Here is a 23,345-nt window from a genome sequence, read left to right on the forward strand (position 1 = left end):
GTCCCAGCTGGACCTTAAAAGGTCAGTTTACCCAAATTAATTAAATATATACATTCAGTACTCTATTTAACATAATATTCAGGTGTTAATTCAACTACATGCTCATTATTGAGGTGTTGGTGTACTGGACTGTATTATATTGGGTTTTGTCCTCGCCATGAATGTTAACGGGGGAGATGAAGCATTAGAAACACTAAAATAATATAATCTCCCTCTGACATCATGAAAAGAGGATAAACAGTACAATTTTCTTTCTTCCCTCTCGTGAAAACTTTCTCTTTTTTTTTCTTAGATACTTTTAAGTTTGTGTGTGAGCACCGAAATGGATGTTTTTCTTCTAAATCAACAGTTTCGATAAAACTGTCTCCAGTGACTTTTGTACATTACCCAGAGTTAGAGGCTCTTTTTCTGTTTCATTTTTCAATGCTGTGATAATCAAAAACTTGGCAGACATCTCATAACCTGGACAGATTTCATGAGAGGGAAGAGGAAAACCTTTTTTATATATTTGGGTGACCTGACCCTTTTCCCCCCTCGATAAAGAAAAATAACTTCACAAACGTTTGACCTTCAACATCTCTGCACAATGCCTGATGAGAGAATGTGTTAACGTGACGCCAACAACTGAACAGGACTGATGTCAGTAGAACCAAACAATGCCGCACTTCATCTCACTAAACCTCGGAGTCTGGGGGAGAACTGACTCGTCTCCCGCGTCCAGTTCCTTAGACTCACGTAGACCGTCAGGTGATCAGATAAGCCCCTCCTCTGCAGCTGTAGCTGGTGGTAACTAGTGCTTCCGTTACCACTGTGATGCTACAGACAAACATTGGCCACGCCTACATTCAGCAAATATCATACGTACGTTTACGCTCATCGACCTGCTTTTCTCCCCATTGCTTTCATTCTCTTCTTCCTTCCTTCCTTCCTTCACTCTGAACTCTCTTCCCAACGAGGAAAGGAACAAAGCTCCCTGTGAGTTTCCTAATAAATATGAATTATGATGGAACGGAGCGCCGATGTTGGGATTCAAGTCGCTCAAATCTGCGGGGAGTTAGTGGTGACTTCCTGGAGATTTTAAATCTGCCGAGCGGTCAACAGAAGATAAAATGCTGCAGCAAAAATCTCAGTTAAACAGCTCTGGTCTCTCTGCATCAACATGGCGTCTCCATTTCAAGCGTGGCGTCCCGTCAGCTGGTCGTCCGGCTCCGATCGGTCGAGATCACACGGGGTGGAAGTGCAGCGTGCAGTCCTCTCTCTCTGCTGCTGTGAAGATGCCAGAGTGCTGCGGCAGAGAGCCCTTTGGCAAGGCACCGCCCGTCCTCAGGTAGCAGGAGACGATCTTCTGGTCCAGACGCAGCTGGCGGGGGATGCTGTCGAATGGCTTCGGGTCCAGATCCAGGATGGAGACCGAGTAGGAGAAAGCAGGAGGTCTGGAGAGGAAGTCCCTGAGCCGCCGTTTACTGGAGAGACGGGGAGGAGAGGGGAAGAATGAATGAACAAGAAGTGTGCCGAGCTGATGTCTGGCTCCACCTGGTGGACCTCAGCAGGCGCTGCTAACTGATTCATAAAAAAAAAGTGCACATTGTCTTCTGTTAGTAACCACTGTGATTACCAAAAACATTGGAATATAGGACCCATGTTGAAAAATACCAAAGTTAGCCTTTTTAAGTCTCACTAAGATGCCTGAAGGCTGTCACTTCTGAGCCAAACTCTCACCCTTCATCATCCTCTTCTTCCTCACTGCTGGGCACCAGGGCGACCATGATGGAGCAGTCCTTGGTTGTCATGGAAACACGGTACTGATGGACCTGAAGTAGAGGCACAGGAATAAGACATCCGACCATCATTGTAGGAGAGTGTTCGGAGGGTGGGTATAAATTAAAAAGCAATGTTACAGCAGGAAACCTGAACCAACACACCCACACCCACACACACACACACACACGTTCCAGCTGGAGATCTCACCTTGGCGACGGCGTACTCCACGGAGCACTCGTCCTCAGGACATTTCTGCAGCTTCTCCAGGAAGGACTCGTTGTACGGCCCGTCCATCTGAAGGCGAGTTCTGACACAGACAGGAAGTGACGGGTGAATGAGATTTGATGCAGTGCAAGTTTATTTTTTCTTTCTGGTGCTTGTTGACTGTGTTACCTCTCCTTGGGGAAGTCCTGCAGGTGTTGCTCCACGCGGCGGTACAGCGGGTAAAGTCCTTCGATGTCCAGCGTGTCCAACATCTGAGTCTGAAGAATCCTGGACAAAACACTGTCGCTGGGTAAACCCTGAGAGCCTGCAGGGAGAAAGAGCAGCCATATTTTATGTTCTCATCATCAGACAGTTTCAGGTCAGAATTCTGGTTTATAAAACATTTTTCTTTACATTTTTAATTCAGGAATAGTCCTTCGTTCAGCATTTAAACAAGGAACCAAGAACAAAACTATGTGAGGTTCTCAGTTTCACATATGATCAGATTCAGATGCCGTGAGCCAAAAGTTTGTGTTTAAAAGACATAAGTGCTTCGAACCACGAACATTTCTGAGGGAGGCTTTATGAGAGAGGAAAGATCTGTTGGCCTGGTCTACAGTTACAGCTCACACCAGCACAAACAAACAGCATCACGGCAGATCAATCACCTGATCTGTCAACGAATAAATAAGTGGAAACTGTCCAAGGCGTCTTCAAATGTCAAAAATCCCCAGATTATTAGTCATTTTACAAGAGAAAGAAAACCAGCAAATAATCACATTGTAGAAGATTTTTAGAAAATTTAGTTTTTTGAAAAATGACTAAAATTAACAGCAATAATGGGCAATAAATGAACTAATGTTGATTTTGTCTGCATATCATTTGTTAAGTAAATTGAACAACTTGAGGATCCTTTCAGAAGTGGCTGATTGGAGCTCAAACCACGACTACAAGATGAGCTCGGTGACTCATAAAACCTCGCTGGACGCATAGAAAGAAAGAAGGAGAGTTTCTGACCGTGGCGAATCCTCTCCTTGTTGAACAGACTGGCTTCACAGAAGCTCCGTCCTTCTCCCCGCGTGTCCGTCACCACCCCGCCATCTCCTCCTCCGCCACTCAGCAGGGCGTTCACCAGCACCTAGAGAGAGAGAGATCACCATGAGGCTGCAGGCCGTACCATCGTGGATCGTGTTTTTTTTTTTTAAACCTTCCACTCAAAATAGCTGCAGAATAGAAAACTTTACAGTTTTTATTGTAAATATGAAACTTCAAACTAACACCGAGTTTTCTCTTCTCTCATTTCCAACCGACTGAGTAGTTTCACATCTGGAAAATAATCCTGGTTGAGTAGAATTGGTTCCTTCCGAGACTCAGTGTGGCATCAGACAGACAGATTATCTACTAATATAGGAGACTGATAACCGATACTTGTGTGCAGTAAAAAACAAACACTCAACTTTGTGAAATTCCTTAATTGTGTTAAAATAACAAACAAACAAAACAGTTAATAAAATAGTTCCCTGAAGTTTAAATAAAGACCAAAGCTGTATCAGAGCCAAAGGTGCACATTTAAAATGAAATTTTATGACTTTTAGTTTAAGCCTCGGAAAGTAAAAATACAGAAATTTTTCATAGCCATTAAAAAAGGACACAAAAACCATGTTTGTGTGCTGGTTTTACCTGGATGAAGTCGTTCAGGACCGCTTTGCTGGTCATGTGACTGTTGATTCGGTTGTTTCCGTACAGGAAGTACGGTCTGAGATGATGCAGCAGCGAGTTCAGGTCCATTGTGTCGTCACTGCCCTCCTTACTGCTGTAGATGCACTGACCGCCCTGAGGCAGACAGACAGGCTTCAGAACTTCAGTCCAAAGTGGAAAGTGAGCAGAAACGGTGCAGGAGGGAGACAGACGGGTGTGGCTGCGTCTCACCTTGAAGATTTTGAAGTTGTTCTGAGGTTCTTCTATCAGGTGTCTGATGGCGAAGTGCATTCTCTGTCTGTTCCTGAACAGAAACCACAGAACAGAACTTTACTATCGAATGTGTAGTGAGGCGGCAGAAATGCTGGCAGAACCGATCTCAATATATAAAGTATTGTTATGTGAACACAGTACGAGTTCCACACACAGTAAATGCTGTAGTAGAGGTAGTAGTAGTAACCTCACCCTGAGAACAAGTCTAGAGGACAGTACAGACTGGGTCTCTTCCACTTCCCATTCGCCACCTGAAGACAAAGAATACAAACTGATGAAGGACGAGAGATGGAAATAATAGAAAGAGTTTGTTGTTCCCTAGTTGTACTGAAAGTTTTTTGGCCCTGATCCATCGAGGAAGGAGTCCTTATGTCCGTCGCATCTTTGCACGTATTTGGATAGTGAGTTTCCCCAGGGAGGTGTTTCTGACTTGGGTGTGTGGGACGCAGCGATGTCATGTCATGTGTATTGTTGGAATTGGAGGTTTTCCAGAAAGCTTTGAGCAACAACAAGTCAAACAAGCATTTGAGTAGTTGTGAACAGGCACTGCAATAATCTGCCTTCATTTTATGTGGCCCTTAATAGTCCTGTTCATCCTTAATATTGATTAAATATGTATCGGACACATTAAAATAGCATCCAGAGCAACTAAATCTGAACATGCTTATTAAGTTATTGTTAGAACTGTTGGGGTATTATCGACTACTCGTATCAGGAATCGGGAAGTACTGAAATGCAAGTACTTGTACTTACTAAGTGGTATCCCTCGGTGTATTGTACTCACCTTGTAGTGTTGGTGCATGCAGAAGCGGCATACTTTGGTTTTAATGTCTTTGCTGACGTGTTTGGAGGACGGCAGGAAGCCACATTTGGGCTAAAAACAAAACACACACAAAAACAGCAGCTGAGCAACACACACACTTACTCAGACACGCATGTGATTTGCTGTTCTGTCTGGATGAGAGTGATTCAGAGGCAAGATTGTGGCTGCTTCTCAGGAGGGAGAGAGTCATCTTCAACGAGAGTTTTGTCACCAAGCTGAAGCTAAAATTAAAACCCGGCTCAAAACTAATTACAACGCCATCCAAAATAGCACAAATTGAATTAACTTTAATTGTTTGTCGCTTCTTTTTAGTTTCCTTTCCCCCTTAATGAAACGATGTCAGCATCACAGTTCAATGTCAAGAACGTGATAAATAATCTTGAGCCTTAACGAGAAATCCACGACTGTTTGTGTGTAAACCTTGATCTCGATGCAGAGCGGAGGAGTGTGTGTTGATTGGTGGAGGGCTGGAGACGTCAGGTTGGGCAGGCAGAGAGCACAGCCGCTGTAGATGTCCATCACCTTATCACAGCGCCAGGCTGACACACACACACAAACACACACACGTTAACATGTTAACATGTTAAGCACTCATCTAACGGGCATATTCAGAGCTCGCTCATTATTCCACCTGGAGCATTTCCTGGTTAGACCGGTTCATTTCAGCGTATCTGAACACGGCAATCGCACTCTGTTTCTAAACTAGCCAGCCGGACTGAGACTACATAGAATGGGTTTAACTCAGGTTTAGCTAGCAGTCATTATGAAGCTATTGTGTAAACATGGGGGGGGGGTTAACAAGAATGTAACCAGGGGGACTCCTCCAAGATGTTCCCACAAAATTCTGACCAATTACAAAATAGTTTGCGTGGCGTTTAGGCTGTTTTCATTGGTGTAGTCTTGATTGCCGTCTGAATACAAATTGAACGGAGGTCCAAGAGCAACATATCCATATCCAGCATATATAAATATTTCTCCCTGAATCAAAACAACTACAGGTCTGAATACGCCCCTCAGTGTACTTCAACACCAGATGTTACCCACGGAAATAAAAAATAAATAAAATGCGTTACCTGGTCTGTGATGTTGAACTTTGATTGACAGCTGTCGCACAAACTCTAGTGGCAGTTTGACCACTTCCTACAGAGAGAATGAAGACAGTAACGTTAGTCCAGTTTGTGATCACAACCCGTCTTTACTTGTGTCTTTGCTGCAGAGTCTCGTTTCGGTTTATTATCATTAATGTACAGGGCCGGCTTTGATGGTGCATTTTTTTTTTTTATGGCGCTCTAATTTATGACAACCAAACAAACTGAGCTTTGAGAATCCAACTTCCGGCTTCGAATCAAATGTAAAATTAGGCACCATCTGACCCAGGGAGTGTTGCTCATGTGCTAAACCCTCCAGACTCCCAACACTGTAACTCATTGTTTTCACGAGTTTCAGCTGCTAGTAAACTGTGTGGTTTGTCGCCCCGGCTCTGATGGGAGCGTTAGTATTCCAACAGGGATTCACGTTATGCTACTTTGTGAGAGATCTTTACAAACACTCCCAGATTTTTGACAGCGGGGGTTAAAAATGTGTGTTCATAACTTTAATTGCTACTCTAAAATCTATAAACAGCATCGGCCCTGATCCAGGGCTACTTATTTACTTTAAATAACTCAGTGTTTCATAGGTGACAAGTGATTTGTTTCGGAGATTAGATCCTCGGAGCAACACAAGTTAATGACAGTAAAGGCGTTTGCACACCGAGTCCCCCCCCCCCCCGTCATCTGATAAAAAAAACTTGCACACTTGAGTCCGATGCAGGTTTCTTTTTCTAGTTGCAAAAAATTTGCAAAACAAAATCAGTCATCCGGCAGTGAGGATGGTTTTGTGATGGTTTCACTTCTTTGAAGTGTGAAGACTCGACAGCTGTTAATGTAATAATAATAATGAAATAATAATAATGTAATCACTGCGGTTTATTTTTCATACATCCTTACATCCCGTACATCCATCAGTAGCTGCCCTCCCCGATCCCAAGCTGCTCGGCCGTCGCTCGCCACAATCTGTCCTTCATCTCCGCAGCGCCTTGCTTTGACTAAACCCTTTTTTTTTTGAGTCAGTGTGCAAACGTGTTCGACACAACGTGAGGTCGTATTTATTTTTGAACATGCGGCGATTGTGGACAAAAAGGCCTTAATGCTGACACACATCAACATGACACCGGTGTGTCATACACCACTATGTTTATATATTATTATAATATTAGTTCCCAAACACACCCGTCTTGATTTGACTCATGTTGAATGGTGATCGTTATGTCGGCAGAACAAACTGTGTCTGATTTTACCCTTTTTGTGAATCAGAAATCTGACGTGTTACGGCAGCTTGTGTCTCACCCCACTGTGGATGAACTTCTCTCCCAGCAGGCTGCTCATCACGTTGGAGCTGAAGTCGACGATGTTCTGGATATGCCTGAAGGCCTGCTCCACCGTCTGGAGGACGAACACACAGGTAAACAGCCAGTTATAACCAGTTATAAGGTCCTCGTCTGCTGAACAGCTACTACTTTACTCAGACGATGACCTAACACTTGTTTCTATTTTTTTAGCTCTTACTTTATCGGCAATGATTTGTTGTGGTTTCTTTCTTTTGACAAATGTACTTATTGTAAGTCGCTTTGGACAAAAGCGTCTGCGAAAAATGCCCTAAATATAAATGTAAATAACCAGGGGGGGTTTTGCACAAAAGCTGAATTCAGATATGCAGGATAAATGACTAAGTTGGGTTCAACAAATCCCAGCGAGAGCAGCCTGGCTTAATCAGTTGCACAAAGGCCAAACCAGGATGTACTTAGTGAAGCCAGGTGCAACTGATCCTGGATTCCTCAAGTAGACCCCGAGATCGATCACTGATTCGCTGAGGCAGATCCCAAATTCACCTTAACGACGACGCGTGACGCGAACTTCTCAACGAGCTTTTGATGGGGGCGTACGAGGAGGTCAAACTCCTCCTAAAAAATAAATAGTGTGGCTTATTGAACCAGACGATGTTATCTTGTTTCTGTAGCGCTTTAATCTGGAGCTCAAATACTATACGAAACAACTACGTGTTGTACGGTGGCTGAGTAGGAACATTTACAATCGTGCTCTGAGCAAATAATGACAGCAGGCTACTTCCTGGATGGCAATAGAACGAGCAGTGGGATAACTGTAATGAACACATTGGTTCAGCAAGCATGTGACTGAGATACAGGATAAGATTGGTATATCCTGGCTCCTAGCCTGGTCTGGAGCAGGATAACTCTCCATGGTAACTTATGCCACAACATATGCAACATGCTTTCATGCAAGCGGATCACGGCTAACTTCGGCCAGGATGACGGGGAAAGGCCGGCTTAATCCCGTATCTATATTTTGTGCACCGGCCCCCAGATCTGACACGTGAACAGTGTTGACAGAGTAGATATTTGAGTTGTTTGTCCTCTGGAAGCCACAAACAGGATCTCCAAGTCAGCTAAATTATTATCATCATCACCACCGCCAGGAGAGGCACGCCATCACTAGAGTGCGTGCGTGTTCGCCCGCGGCTGATCTCACAATCTGCTGCAGCAAACCACATAATACTTTGGGTGACCAGTTATGGCTGCATGCTCAAGGACCTCTCGTGGTTGACAATGACTCAGACTTTCTCAAAGCACCCTACTTTTATCCTGCCTGCTAACTCATCCACTTCATATTCACATGCGTATTGTCGAAAAAATAAGACTTGAAGTCTAAACCAGAGATTCAAGTGGCGGTTAGATCCTTGAGACAGAGCTGGTGCAGATATCCGCATGAATTTAAATTATCTAGATAATCATCAAAATACACGTGAAACTTAAAAAAAAATGGCATTAAAACATACTGGAATCCCTTTAATGTTAAGAGGAAACAAATGTGTTTTTAGCACCACAGATAAGACACATTTCCATTTAGTGAATATCCTTTTTAGTGAAAAACAATCAAATAAGATGATCAAAAATAAAGGTAATAAAAAACAAATTAAAGATGCATTTTTAAAAATACATCTTTGAATCCTGTCTTTTCTTACACCAGGTTGTTTTTTTCACTTGTCTACCATGATAGTGAGCTAGACATCTCTTGATGATATTTGTGATTTTTTTTCCCGATAATGGAAATTCACTAAAATCATAAAATTAAGTGGGTTTTTTTTTATGACAATCCAGGATAAAAATCCTTTATCATCTGCATCACTAAATCCAACACCAACATGTGATTCTGGATCACCATCCTCATCAATCTGGACTCTGTTCCCTCCCGTTATTGTTCTAGATTTCTCCCACAACCTACTGACTCAATGTTTTCTTTGTGGGACAAACAATCGAGCACTCGGAGCTTTACAGACCCGCTTAAGAAGTTATGTAAAGGAACCTTTAACTACATCGGAAATGCAAATGAACATAGCTTCTGTCTATCATTAGTTTAAAAGCAAATCAGCTGATGAGTGAATTTGAATGTTGTGGGTTAGACTCGGCTCCACTTGGGTTTACATGTGGTATAGGGACGGTGCCTTCCGGCCTTTAATCTGACCAGGATGTGAGATCCACTGATAATAAACAAACACATTAGTTTGGGCTTTTTTTGTTTTTGAAGCTAATGTTTATTTAGTTGTAACGGAGCATCTCTGCATCCACCCATGACACCGAACCCTGACTGATTCTGTCCAATGACAATGTCAATAAAGTTTTATTCAAAGTTCGATTTACTCTATAGAAAAAAGAAGAATGGAGCTTGCGATGGGTGGAAGATGGGAACAGGTTTGATCTGTTTTGGGTGCCGGAGGTAAGTGTACGCGCAACATCCACTCAAATAATACTAAAACAAGCTCATTACAGTTTATAATGGAGTTTTTACAACATCGAACCCTCAAACTGAACATCAAACGACAGTTAAGTTTGTGGGGGATGACAAAGTGTCTGCCTGTAAATCAGCGAGCACACATTAACTAAAAGATTCCCACAACGTTTCATGTGATCTGCAGTAATTCGGCTTCCTGAGACACACAAAGACTCTTTATTTACCTGTGGCGGGTTTTCAGAGTCCTCTGCCGGATACTTCAGCAGGCGCAGGACTCTGGACAGCTGCAAGAAACAGAAGAGACGATCTGTTAGGATCAGTGGAGCCTCGGTTACAACAGAGCGGGGTCAAGCCAGGACCATCCGGAGGTGGGTTAAAAATAATGAGCGCGTTGCATAAGTGTCTCTGATTATCTGAAGGGCTTTTCAAACACAACGGTGATTACTTCGGTCAACATCCATATAGGGATATGGATCAGGTTATGTCAAAAAAAAGGTCATAGGTCATGGGAATTCAGCTTTTTAGATAGTGAACGTTAGGGAATCTGACATTTGACTTAGTGGGGAACCCTGGTTCCTTTTTCTGCAGCATCAAAAAGAAAGTTTTGCTGGCTTTAGACCTCATTTATTTAAGTTTGTTCAGTGAAGAGAAGAGTTTGCAGAACAGTATGTGAGGTAAAGTAACCCCCCACCAAAAAAAGACAGAAACAGCTGACGGTTTCTGGGCTGACTGCAATCCTGTGATGTCACGCATACCCTAACAACATGTCACCGGTTGCTCAACAACAACATGACCAGACCGGTCCCGTGAATTGAGACTCTCCCACCGACGGTCAGCTGCGTGTCAGTGGGAATCAAACCGGCGTCTGTCCTCTGACTCAGCTCAAAGGCAGGCAGCGTGGAGTGTTGACGTGAACCAGCTAAACCGGCTAAAGTAGCTCCCCCAACAACCCGTTAGGATCTTACGTTTAATGACCCCCCCCCCCCCTCCCCCCAGCACCCCACTAGTCAAGTCCACCAGCTTCACCGGAAATACATCTAAATGAACATTGCAGTAATTACTAGTAGGTTTACGCTTTGTCGTCACTGTGTAAGAAGGATGTTTTTTCTCCATCGGTTGGACTAATTTGAACTCTTAGCTAGTTGTTCGCTAGCAACCCAGCTAAGCTAGCAACACACACACAAGCTAATGGTAAAAGATGAGGGCTAAATTAAATGTTAGCGGTTGACATTTCACTCTACAGTTCCAAACGTATTTTTTCAAGATGACTGTTTAAAAGTTTGTCTCGGCAGCGACAGCGACCCGACGCGTGTTTAACGGTAGGAAACAAAGTGCGGGTGGGCGTCCTCTGGATGTACACACTCTCTTCTGCTTTAGCCGAACTTGGGGGTTTAGCTTCGCGCTAGCCTAGCCCGCTCACCTGTACGTGTGAGACCACCAGGCTCTTGTTTCCCTCTCCGTGATACTTCCAGTCGCTGTCGTCCATCTTGTCCAGTTCCATTACACCGACGACGACGAACTGAGCTCCCGTTAACGGCCAAAAAGTGACACAAGACGGCACAGCAACATACAAGAACTCCCGACTGGTACGGACAGGCTGCTAGCGGTAATTCAGAAGTACCACAGGGCCAAGTGACTTCTGCTGCTGCCGCTGCCGCTGCTGCTGCCCGGCCCCGGCCGACCAAGTCACCCGTCAACATACTACTTCCGACCAAGATTTCAGAATAAGAGTCACATTATCTTATCTTACATTAGTTATCAAATGTCAACATTTTGAGGGGGAAACGTAATGTTAGGAGAATACAATCTTAAATTAAACAATATTTTTTAGAGAAGACATTCAACTTATTGGAGTCATAAAAAAACTAATAGAAGTATATATTTTAAAGAATATGTCAAAACAAAAATAGAATCATAATCTTACAAGGTATATAAAATGCGAATGAAGTTATTTTGTGTGTAAAAAAGTATAACTATCAAAAGACATGTCAATTTTATGAGAAACAAAATCGTAATTTTGAGAAGAAATGAGAAAGAGAAAATGTCAGATAAGAAAAACAGTTACAATGTCAAGAGTTACAATGTCATAATTTAAAGAAAAAAATCATAGTATGAGGAAATGATAAATAATAATAAAAGTACAAATATTTACATTATACAAGACGAAAGTCGTAGCTTTAAAAAAAACAAGAACAGTTGTAATTTTATTAAGCTAAGGTAAATTTTATTTAGCTAAACTTGAAATTCACATGTGAAAAGTCAGAATATTAGAGAGGTTATGATTTTGAGAGGGAAAAATCATCATGAGAAGATATTTCTAATATTACATAAATGAAAAGCCATATTGTTACATGAAAAGGTGTAATATTATATCTAAATTTATAATACGTCTGAGGTGCTCTTATTTTTAAAGCGTTTCCGGTATTGTTCCGGTTAACTCTGTGAAGCTTGATTGGCTGTTTGATTGACAGGTTGATGCACCGCTCCCTGTCACCGCTGTCCACCGACATCCCGCCTACTCGACTGTGATTGGTCGGATCTTTCGGGGCTGGACAGGTGGAACCGAAGGGAGAAACCGAAGAATTTTGACAGCGCGTCAAATTTCATGAGAGGATCTAGAGGTGGAAACATACCGCAGATCACGTGATTAATGAATAACGCCTTAAGATTTTCCATCAGCAGCGAGTTTCTCAAAGTACCTTGAGAGTACTTCAAGTAGAAGTTTCAGGTACTGCACTATAATTCAGAGGAAAATGCCCTTTTTACTTAATTTGCATTTATTTGATTGATTGCAGAGGGGTTCCACTACTAACACTACTACTACTAGATATTGATGTTTTTACATGCAAGTTGTTGAGGTAATTGTCACGACTTCATTTGCTTTCGTAGTTTTATCTTTAAGAATGGATAACATTTTATACTGATGTTTTCTTTAAAATCTTTATTTGAAAAGTAACTAGTGAATTTAGCTCTAAATGAGTATAGCGCAGTAAAAAAGTGCAGTATTACTCCCTGGAATATAAAGGAGTAGAAGCATGAAGTAGTACAAAATGGAAATACTCCAGTAAAGTACCTCAATATTTGTAGTTTTTGCAGGATATTGACTGAAAAATGTTGATTTAGTTTGAAACAAAAATAAGTTTTACTAATCAACAGAAAGCAAACACTTAAACTCAATCCCTGTTAAAGCAGTCAGAAATATGAGCCTTTCATTTACAAATATATTTTCTAGGTTTACAAAAGAAAGTAAAAGTAGATTTTATCGGACATCAAACTGCAGTTTGATGGTGTGATTGTTTTCAGCTGCCAATGCCGTAATTCAACATGCGGTACTATTTTACCAGGTGATCAGCAATCTGACTGTAAACATTATATTTTTCCTTTCGTCACAGCAGTGGACACTTGTGTTATTGGACTGTGTTAACTGGAGGTAATGAGACACTTTTAACACCTGAGACACTGAATTAATCTCAGACCAAATTCAGACATTTAGGACAAACTTTTTAACTGTAGAAGTTTTGTGAATCTTTTTTTTTCAGCTTTCAGAAATCAAAATCTGCCCCACAGAAAAACCACACAGCAGCTAGTTTATCTATAAATCAAAACGTTTTAATACGTATATATAAAAAAAAAAAACAACAATCAACAAGAAGAGACGACTCTCACTCACACGCACACACACACACACACACACACACGCGCACACACACACACGCGCACACACACACACACACACACACACACACACACACACACAGACACACAGACACACACGCACACAGACACACACACGCGCGCACACACACACACACACACACACACACACACACACACGCACACACACACACACACACACACACACGCGCACACACACACACACACAGACACACAGACACACAGACACACACGCACACGGTATGTCTTGTCTATGACGAATCCTACAGAAAGAGAGAGGACATGTGATCTCCGCCGCGACGCTTTGACCGCTTGGCGCTCTCTCGTGTCGGCTCCCGTCATGTGATCCGGCCTGAGGAGTTTTTCCTGTGACACTGTGCTCTGGGTGGGAGAGGAAACAGTCCGCACATCCAACAGGCTGCTCGCTGGCAGGCTGTTACATGACATCAGGCTTTGTGTCTCTTTGTTCAAGCCTTCGCAGCTGTGCGGAGCGGCGATCAGTCCATCCCGCCGATGTCGTGCTGCTTGTACGACTGCGAGACCAGACTCCCTGCAGAGGAGCACAGACGCGTTTACACACCATTCTACGTAGATTAACCGTGAATTATCAAATACAAGCCGGGATTTGAACAGGCAGAGAATAAGAATTTAAAAAACATCTCGCGATAAACTCAGTCAAATGTACATTTCCACAGCAGAGGAACGTCATACTCACCACTCACTAGTCAATCGTTCTAGTATATTCTACTCTACGTGTTTGCAATCACTGTGAAGCTACCATTAATTAAACTCAACACTTCCTGCTGATGTTTCAAGCTGCTGGGAAAGGCTTTTAATGTGAAACATCTGAGCAGGAAGTGTTTTCTTAACAGAAAGAAGAGCAGAGAAGTTAGAGAAGTGAAATCATTGGTCATTGAACCGTCTGTGATGCTTCAGCGTGACTTTGACTTCGTTCTGTGTGGCTTGTTGGCTTTTTGTGGAGGAAACCAGTGTGATGGTAACTTCCGGGTTGGCCTTAACAGTACGGATTGATATTGATCTCGTTTTACTTCACCGAAGAAGGAAGAATACGATTTACATTCGATTTTAGATTAGCTAATTTTGCTTTTCTTTCTTGCCGACGTCACTGATAAAATCAGCAGTAATGATAGGAATGGAAGATTGTCATGTTAAGAGTACTAAACGTGGAATCTGCTGTACGATCACAGCTGAAGCAGATCGGTGTAGAGTTGGTCCTATTTTTAATAGTGTCTTTTAAATATCAGCCCATTAATCTTTTGTATACTGTATGTTGACACAGTTGCTAGGCAACAGAGTCATCGACGGAAGTTCAAAGCAGAATGAGTTCAGACATTAATACTGACACACACACACACACACACGTCACATGACAAGCCCAGGGAGCGAGGTGGGAGTGGGAGCAGGAGGGTCAAAGGCCAAGCAGGAAGTAGACGTAGACTAGCCAGCTAGCCCCGCAGGGGAAACGAGCCACACCATCCCACAGTAAGCCGTGTCCAACACCCGTCTGCCAACTACAGTCCAGCTTCACCAGTGTTTCAAATGACAGCGAATTAGTCAGAGTGAGGCTGAGGTTAGCAGAGGTGATGCAGTCGTGAAGCCACAGTTTGGGAGGGAGACAGCCGGGAAGTCATCTACCGTTGGACAGCGTGTTCCTGATTCACACGGCTGTTCGGCATTACCATTTGCAACTTTTATGATTTAAAAATTTTGTTCAGATTAGGTGGCAACATTTTAGCAGACAAGCCCTGGACTTGTTGAACAGCGTGCCGAGTTTCTGTTACTCCAAACAATATTTAGCCAAACAAAATGCTGCAATGTAAGCTGAACGGTTGGCCCAGTTATAACGATGTAATGACTTAACTCCAAGGAAGGAATTTAGCCACAATAGCGCAGATGTATTATCTATATGTCTATGTCTACATCTGAGACGGGGCCTTTGTTTCAGTACAAACACACATGACCCTAATGTACCTTCTAGAATTCAAGACAGACAATAATTGTATTCATCTTAAAGATCAACAATCTAAGAGGCTGCATAGGAATATTATTCCTCATAATAATTAGTGCATAAATGTCTTGTAAATAACAATTAGACTTTTTAAGACTAACAAAAAATGGTGACTTTCCGCCCGTTTTCCAGCAGAAGATGTTTGTCATCCGTCATGACGGATGACCTGAAGTTATTGTGCTAAAAACAGGATCGGCCTGACTGAAATACTGGTCTGACTGACGGTGCAGATTCTGTGTTCATACCTCCAGACTGTGGCTTTACAACATGCGGGTCTCTGTCAGTGAGCTGTGTGGGTGGGGGTGTGTGGGTGGGGAGGGTGGGGGGTATGCCGTTGGGTGGAAGCAGTACAGGGAGACAGGCCGCGCTGGCGAGGCGTCAGTCAGACGAGCAGAGCTCCGAGACTGAGCAGCAGCAGGAAGGGCGGTGGCGTGGTGCTTACCTGAGGCCAGGCCCCCCTCTGCCCTGCCCTTCATCCCTCCTCCTCCTCCTCCTCCTCCTGGGCCAGAGCTGCCCAGGGCCTCCACGGGGAAGGAGGACCGCTCGCCCCTGTAGGGCTTGGGCCTGAAGGGGAAGTCTTTGTCTTTACCTTTGGAGCCTTTGGGCCGGCCTGCTGTCTTCTTCTTGGACTTGCCGTCCCCCTTCACGCCCAGAAGAGGGTGCACCTCTGAGGAGACAAGATCAGATCGTTTTGGCATGTTTTCTATTATTGAACATTTGCACTCGGGTTGGGTGACTGGACAAATATTTCTGATATTTGTTCTCCTGGCGATTTCATTTACACGTCAAAAATCATAAAACGTGCAAGTGTCATAAACGATTGTCTGCCACTGTGCTTCCTTTCCCTGATTCCCTTTGGCGTTTTAATGGAGGGAAGCATAGCGATGCTAAGTTCCAGATTGGTATCTTCTGTTGTGTTTCAGCCTCTCACCGTCACTTGGCACCCCCTGCAGTTCGATGGTGGTGGTGCGAGCCTTCTTCTTGGTCGGGCCGCCTTCAGATGATGGCTGCCGCTGTTTCTTGTCCGCGCCAGCCAACGCCTCCTCCGGGGCCGCCGTCTGGACCGTGGAGTCTGGCGGGGGGCCGAAGGGGTTTTCCTCTGGATCTTCCACCTCGGGGGCAATGGGCAGGTACAGCAGGGCCTTATAGTCCTCCAGTTCCTCATCACTGCAGGACACCAACAGAGACGAGACCGTCAGATACTAAAGACTTTTAAGAGGTTTTTAAGGATTCAGGGATCAGATCAGAGGTTTGATTGCACTGTTTTTTTCTCACCTGCTGCAAAAAGCAACGATGGGGTCAACAGTAGTGACGTCCACCTCCTCGTCCTCCGCGGCGTCTGCACCTGTAACACAACACCATCAGAACGTCTGAGGCTGAGAGAACCGGCGAAACCATCCGACAGCTAAACAGATGATGGTCATGTCCGAATGGAGGTAAATGCAAATGTGCGTGACATGCACAATGATTGCATGCGTGTGTGTTTGCGTTATCTACCCATCTGCTCAGGTTCACTCTTGTCTTCGTCCTCAATGTCAAATTCAGACTCTCGCTCCTCGTACTCCACATTCTCATCCAGCTCTTTGAAGTCTGGAGCAAAAGCGCTCCAGTTTTCCTGCAGAGAAAGAGACCAGTCGCACGTCCATCACACCGTCTTTGAGATTGGGGCTGAAATAAGTTCACTCGCGTACATTCTGTGCGTATTGTCATCGTCTACATACCACTTGGTTCTGAGCCCAGATGGACACGACTCCGCTGGAGATGGAGGCGATGATCGGACGGACAGGATGCCACTGGGGAGAGTTCAAAGGTGAGATGGGTAAGCAACACAGCGTCTTCATGTACCTGAAAATAGACGTGCAGTGTTTAAATCCCTACACAGGGTCCTTACAGCAACATCCAGCAGCAGCTCTCCTCTGGTCCCGTGAAGGATCTTCACCAGGTTGCCGATACTCTTCTCCCAGATGTAGAGGGCGTGCTGCCTGGCAGAACCGGCCACGATGTACTCGCCGTCGCCGGAGAAACAGCAGCGCTTCCACGGAGTCCTGAACACACAGGTAGAAGACACGGACAGATGAATGCAACTCTTTTCTCTGCATATTTTTTATGCAAACGTCTGTCAATTTGGAAGAAAGCCTTGAATTTCCGACATTATGCGTTGACATACCTGTTGACCAGGTCCTGTAGCTTCTGCATGGGTTCAGGTTCACCATCTCTTCCACAGGTCAGTATCTCCCTGCCGTCGTACACCCTGATGATCCGGTCTGCTGTGTTTATGAGAAAGCAACTGTGCAGAAAACAGGAAAAACAAGAGATGGAATTAGAGCCACATTGTTTCACAGTCCAAGTCCCAAATGGTTTCGGGCTGAGGGCGGTCACTTTTTACCAGAAATCCAATTTAAAATGTTCCTCAAGCCCATAGTGAATGTTAAGAGTGCCCCCTGATGGATCACAAGGCAAACTACATCTAATGATCTGTAGCGCTTATGGACTGCATAGTATGAATTAAGACAGTTAATAGTATGAACTTTGTTTGAGCAAATGTTTGTGTATCTAATTAAAAAAGTGACCGCCTACTAGAGCCTAATGTTTAATGTGTTGTCTGGGTCTAGAGTAGACACGGGACGGGAAAAAATATTAAAATTCCATGTCGCGTTTATCCTGGCCATTATCCCAATAATCATCTTACAATGAACAAATATTTTTAAAATTGCACCTAAACATACTGGAATCCCTTTACATTTTGTAAAGAAACAATTATATTTATTGCGACACAGATCAAATATTTTTTTAGTGATGCCCTTTTAGCCCTTGGTATTGTATCTTGTATTTTTTTCTTTTTTTTTTAAATCAGGCTCTTTTTCCCCTACTTTCCCACAGCTTTTTAAAAGTCACTTGTTACAATATTTACTGCCAATAATGGAAATTTACCACATTCAACTTATCGTGAGTGGAAAAACCTTACCTGCCCTTGCGTGCAAATTCAATTGATTTGATGGCAGTAGTGTTGCTGGTGCCAGTTGTCACTCTGAAGGAAGCCACCAGCTCCTGAGTGGTTGTGTTCAATACCAAAATCTGAATCAACAGAAAGAGGGAGACATGATGAGGCTTCAGTGAAGTCACTTGTAAAACACGAGAACATTCATTAAATGTCCACATGGAGCGCTGCTGGTGTCTTTTTAGATTCTACCAACAGAAATGTTCAAATCTGAGATGTAAGACTTTAAGTCCTGAGCTTGTTTTTCTTCTATAAGATTCATATTTACAGATATGATTGACAGGTGTGTTGTGAATAATGTTTTGTCTGACCTTTCCTTTGGCGTTGCCAGTGTAGATGTACTCCCCCCGCCTGTCAAAGGCCGCCACCACATTCAGGTCCGAGTCATCGTCCACCGGCAGGACAACATGTTTGGAGTCCGACAGCGTCAGCAGGACCGGGGCCGACTTCATGGGACACACCAGCACCATGTCCCTGAAACACAAACAGAAGTTCTTGTGAGTACAAAACGGCAAACGTACCGACCTAAACCTGGACACACAGCTGCTGTCGGGCGACTCACATGTCTCTGGGGTGGCACTGCAGTTTCAGGATGGGTGAGGGGAAGCGGAACCTCTGGTCACAGTCTCCAGTGAGGACGTCCCACTGCGAGACGATGTTGTCTGTGGAGGCGCTCACCAGCTTGTGGCCGTCTCGACTCCAGCTGCACACACACAAATATATTCCATCCTATAATTCATCCTTTAAGTGTTGTTGGACGTGGACAGTCTCTGGTTTCTACACATGGTCTGGTCTGGTCTCTGGACTAATGTGAGGTTCTATCATAGACCTCTGGAGACCACAGACCGCTACCATCGCTACCAGCTCTTACTTTATCGGCAGTGATATGTTGTGGTTTCTTTCTTTCTTTCTTTCTTTCTTTCTTTCTTTCTTTCTTTCTTTCTTTCTTTCTTTCTTTTGACAAATGTACTTATTGTAAGTCGCTTTGGACAAAAGCGTCCGCTAAATTACCTAAATGTAAATGTAGCTTTAGATGGAAGGAGGCAATGGAAGGTAAAAGATGGATGCGTGTGTGTGTCTCACCATAAAGAGCAGACCGGGTGGATGTGTGCGCTGATGATTTTGGCGATGCCCCGTGTGAGGAAGTCCCAGATGACGATGCGGCCATCGTTGCAGCCCACAGCCAGCAGGGTGCCCCACCGGTTGAAGGTGCAGGTGAGGGCCATACTGATACAGTCCAGGGTGCCATCTGCCTCCTAACAAACACAATAAAAAAGTCTGCATCAGTCCTAAATCAAAAGATTAAAAGTCCATTTGTAATATTTTATATTAAATGCATCAGTGTGTTAAGAGCTGGCTTACCTCTGGGTAGTTCTGCCCGAACGATTCTAGGAGAGAAATAACAAAGAGACAGTGATGAGAAACATATAGCGAATATTCAGGTATTTGGGAGGATGGATTTATTTTGACATTTTCATTACAAATACATAAAGAAATAAGCTTGAGTACATCCAAGATTTAGACTGGAGACTTTAAAAAAAAAGGTCAAATATTCAACTGAGAGAAATGTTGATTGTTTTATTCTAAAGTCTGAGACAATTATTCATAAGAAAAAAACTTGTCTGGACATTTTACTCATTTTACAAAAAATGATTCACAAATTAAAAAGGGAGAATTAACCAATTTACAAGATAACTTGAAATATTTCCTACAGGTTTTTTTCCTTTCACTGTTGAGTGATGGAAAATGGAAACGAAGTCCGGATTTACATGTGTTTCTGACAGCTGTAGGTCAAAAACACCACATTTAAACTAGCATAAATTAGCATATAAATTAAATTAATTGATAATTTAAAAAAATAGTGTTTTTGTGGAAAAAATATAATACAATTTTTTTCATCAACATTTTTCCTAAGTAATTAAGATCTTATCCTTTGGTGGAATGAATAAATATAAATGAAGCAGCATCGACGTTCATTCAAATACAATGAGACAACGTCTCGGGGCTAACGTTAGCACGCAGCTGTTTCCCTTATTACAACCAGCCTTCACATACAGACGCACCAGATACACTAGAAAACAAACTAAACGTGTAATAGACGTTAACAGTGTGGATCTTTGAATATATGTTGTTTTTAATTCGTTGTTTCGGTGCGATGTTAACATGCTAAGCTAACGAACAATGCTAACCATAACAAGTTACGTTACGCGGCGTGAGCGATGTAGGAAAAATAGTCCGTTTTATTGAAGACAAGAAAAAACAACGTTAGTTACCGAGCAGTTCTAGATTCATTGTTCCGAGAGGGAGGATCCAAACTTCCTTAACGACTTGATTTCACGGGCTATTTCACCAAATATCTCTCGTATTTACTTCTGCTGCGACCGCCGCGGAGACTGGCGCCGAGCCTCCGGTATGAAGGACCCCAAACAACGCGTCGGAAAATATGCCTGACCAAAATGAAAAGGACCCTTTATTAATCTATTTTCTTTTATTCTCTTGAATATGCCTTTTCGATCCAATTAAAAAACAAAACGTAGGGAAAAATTATCATCATCTTCTTTCTATTGGAAACCAACGTTAAGGTGGTAGAAAGTAAATAAGTACATTTACTCATATGCTGTACTTTAGTACAATTATACTTTATTTGAGTATTACATCCATTTTGTGCGAGTTTAAATTCAGAAAGATGAAGCTAGAAATAAATATTCATACACTGCCTCACCTGAGTTATTTTCATTTTTTAGATTATTGATTGATGTGTGCCTCTATTTCAAAGATACACTTTTTTTATTTTATCTAATTATACATTTTTTATTTTATTTTATTTTATTTATAATATATATATTTTATTTATAATATATATATATATATATATATATATATATATATATATATATATATATATATATATATTCCTTAAATACATAATCTATTCTATATATTCTATATCAATGAGAATTGACAAAAATATATTCTGTATGTCTTATATTCTTTGGTTCAAAACAACGGTATTTACATGCTGCAATATTAAAGCAGCAAATGCATTAATGCATCAAGAATTATCATCCAATAATGTAATATATATATATATATATTTATTTTTTTTAACGAGCCTGTTTGCATGACAAGAACTACTTAACTGTTCTAACTTCACATGTTTAAGACTGAATTCTTCCATCCAGACATTAAACATGAACTGACTTCTCTGTTTGACAACATTTGACAACAACATTTGCCATTTATTGAGTCTTGTATCTCAACCTTGTTATCAGGGTTTCCTTATATGGTGCTTGTTCTTTCTGATATACAGTGGTCTGTATTGACACAACAATATTTTCACCTGTTCTACTACAACTGTGTTTAACTGCAAGGTGATCTGAAATACTCTATTCCGTGTTTATCACTATTACTGCTGATGTTATTATCATTATTTAACAGAGGGTTGTAGGTCGGGGATGAAATCTGCATATTAACAAATACATGTAGCGCAGTAAAAAGCACAATATGTTCCTCTGAACTACAGAGGAGGAAAAGGTGTAAACAATCTTAAAGTATTTTAAAACTTTAATTAAGTTCAGTACTTGAGTAAATATACTTAGTTTGTAGCCTATACGTTCCAACACTGGGGGAGTCAATAGAAGTCTAACAGCATATTTATATTATATTATATTATATTATATTATATTATATCATATTATATTATATTATATTATAATATTATATTATAGAGTGAATGTAAGTTGCTGCCAACGTCACCATGCAGCACTTGACCCTTGACTCGTTGTCCTATCTGTAACTGCAGCTTCTATCTATATGTGACTCTATAAAGGCCTGCATGTAAATGTGTGTGTGCGCGCGCGCGTACCGGTTTACATGCGTTTCTCGTTTTTTTGAATCCACATCAAGTATCAGAAACATTAAGGTGGTACACACAGTTCCTAAAAGCACATAAACAACGATCCGTTGGTGAAGCAGGATCAGGAGGTGGATCCGGACCTGGAGCTGAATGAAACCGCCCCCAAGCAACTTCCGTTCTTCACAATAAAAGTCCCAGACAAGTTAGCTTGAGGTGATGAAAAACACTCAGACAGCATTCAGACGGTTTAACTCTGGTACATTTCCTACCAAATACAACTTTTCATGATTTAAAAAAATATCTGATTGTCTAAAAAAAGCTATTTCCCCACATCACACAGTCACAGGAGCAACTTTCACTGTGGAATCAAACACATTTATAGATGAATGATAAAGAAAAAAAATAGAAAATGTTTGGTTTAAAAACAAAAGATGAACCCTTGACACATCTGTTAAAAACTCCTGATGTTCTCAATGACTCTAACCAACTCATTACATACTCATAATACATTACACAATAGAAGACAACTTGTTTCCCAACTCTTTCATAATCCAATCAAAGATGGAAATTACATGTGTTTTTTCTTGTTTCTTTTTACAATGTGCAACAACAGGAAAAGTTATGTTTGTTAATGTTACATTCACTTGTTTTCTTACACAATGACACAGTTAGATTTTCTTCTATCACGCTGAATTATCTGGACAGGAAATAGTGTTGAAACAACAATTACAGCCACACATGCAACCATGTTCTGTCAGCTCACAAACAAAAACTCGACTAAACAAAAACAAAAAAGTGTCTCAATCCTTCAAAAACAAAGAAAAGTGCAAAATGTAAAAGCTAGATCTCAATATTTTAACAGAGTATTTCAACAAGTTTGTACCCTTCCTTTGTAGTCCTTCACAGAAGACATTTCGACGTCACAGTAGGAAAAGCACGAGTGTAACTTGTTAAATAAATGGTGGTTGGATTCCATAACAGCTGTGCTTGTCCTACTATGACAAGTTGGCTGTAGAAAAGGCCTATTGTCAAAAACACCTCATAGTTTGAACTGTCTCATTGGATAAAAGGGAACACGACTTTGGAGCGTTAATTCAATTTAGTTTCATTGTACTCGACTTGATCATTTTCATACCTGTATTTTAAGACCAATATTTGCTGTGTGTGTTGGGGGGGGGGGA

The 23,345-nt window shown here is 42.1% G+C and overlaps 2 protein-coding genes across 3 annotated transcripts; both read right to left on the bottom strand.

Annotated features, from left to right (window-relative positions):
• Positions 1-46: 46 nt before the first annotated feature.
• Positions 47-11,268, bottom strand: ippk (inositol 1,3,4,5,6-pentakisphosphate 2-kinase). Its single transcript, XM_084022220.1, has 14 exons — positions 11,027-11,268; positions 9,831-9,890; positions 7,147-7,242; positions 5,833-5,899; positions 5,180-5,298; positions 4,721-4,810; positions 4,129-4,187; positions 3,895-3,967; positions 3,646-3,798; positions 2,983-3,103; positions 2,155-2,290; positions 1,969-2,068; positions 1,720-1,811; positions 47-1,463 (listed from the first exon to the last, which is right to left on the bottom strand). The coding sequence occupies exons 1-14, from the start codon at positions 11,105-11,107 to the stop codon at positions 1,223-1,225; spliced, it is 1,488 nt and encodes a 495-aa protein (XP_083878346.1). The 5' UTR covers positions 11,108-11,268; the 3' UTR covers positions 47-1,222.
• Positions 11,269-13,135: 1,867 nt separating this feature from the next.
• rbbp5 (retinoblastoma binding protein 5) lies at positions 13,136-20,719 on the bottom strand. 2 transcript variants are annotated; one of them, XM_084037199.1, is made up of 14 exons: positions 20,582-20,719; positions 19,671-19,696; positions 19,392-19,564; positions 18,871-19,011; positions 18,620-18,782; positions 18,276-18,385; positions 17,478-17,597; positions 17,202-17,355; positions 17,032-17,103; positions 16,808-16,925; positions 16,586-16,655; positions 16,242-16,477; positions 15,900-15,977; positions 13,136-13,831 (listed from the first exon to the last, which is right to left on the bottom strand). In XM_084037199.1, the coding sequence occupies exons 1-14, from the start codon at positions 20,598-20,600 to the stop codon at positions 13,779-13,781; spliced, it is 1,533 nt and encodes a 510-aa protein (XP_083893325.1). In that variant the 5' UTR covers positions 20,601-20,719; the 3' UTR covers positions 13,136-13,778. The 2 variants fall into 2 exon arrangements, with proteins under 2 accessions (XP_083893325.1, XP_083893324.1); XM_084037198.1 differs by having other exon boundaries at positions 13,150-13,831; positions 15,753-15,977.
• Between the last annotated feature and the right edge of the window lie 2,626 nt (positions 20,720-23,345).

This window comes from Eutrigla gurnardus (assembly GCF_963514095.1).
Source record: "Eutrigla gurnardus genome assembly, chromosome: 2".
Taxonomy (NCBI): domain Eukaryota; kingdom Metazoa; phylum Chordata; class Actinopteri; order Perciformes; family Triglidae; genus Eutrigla; species Eutrigla gurnardus.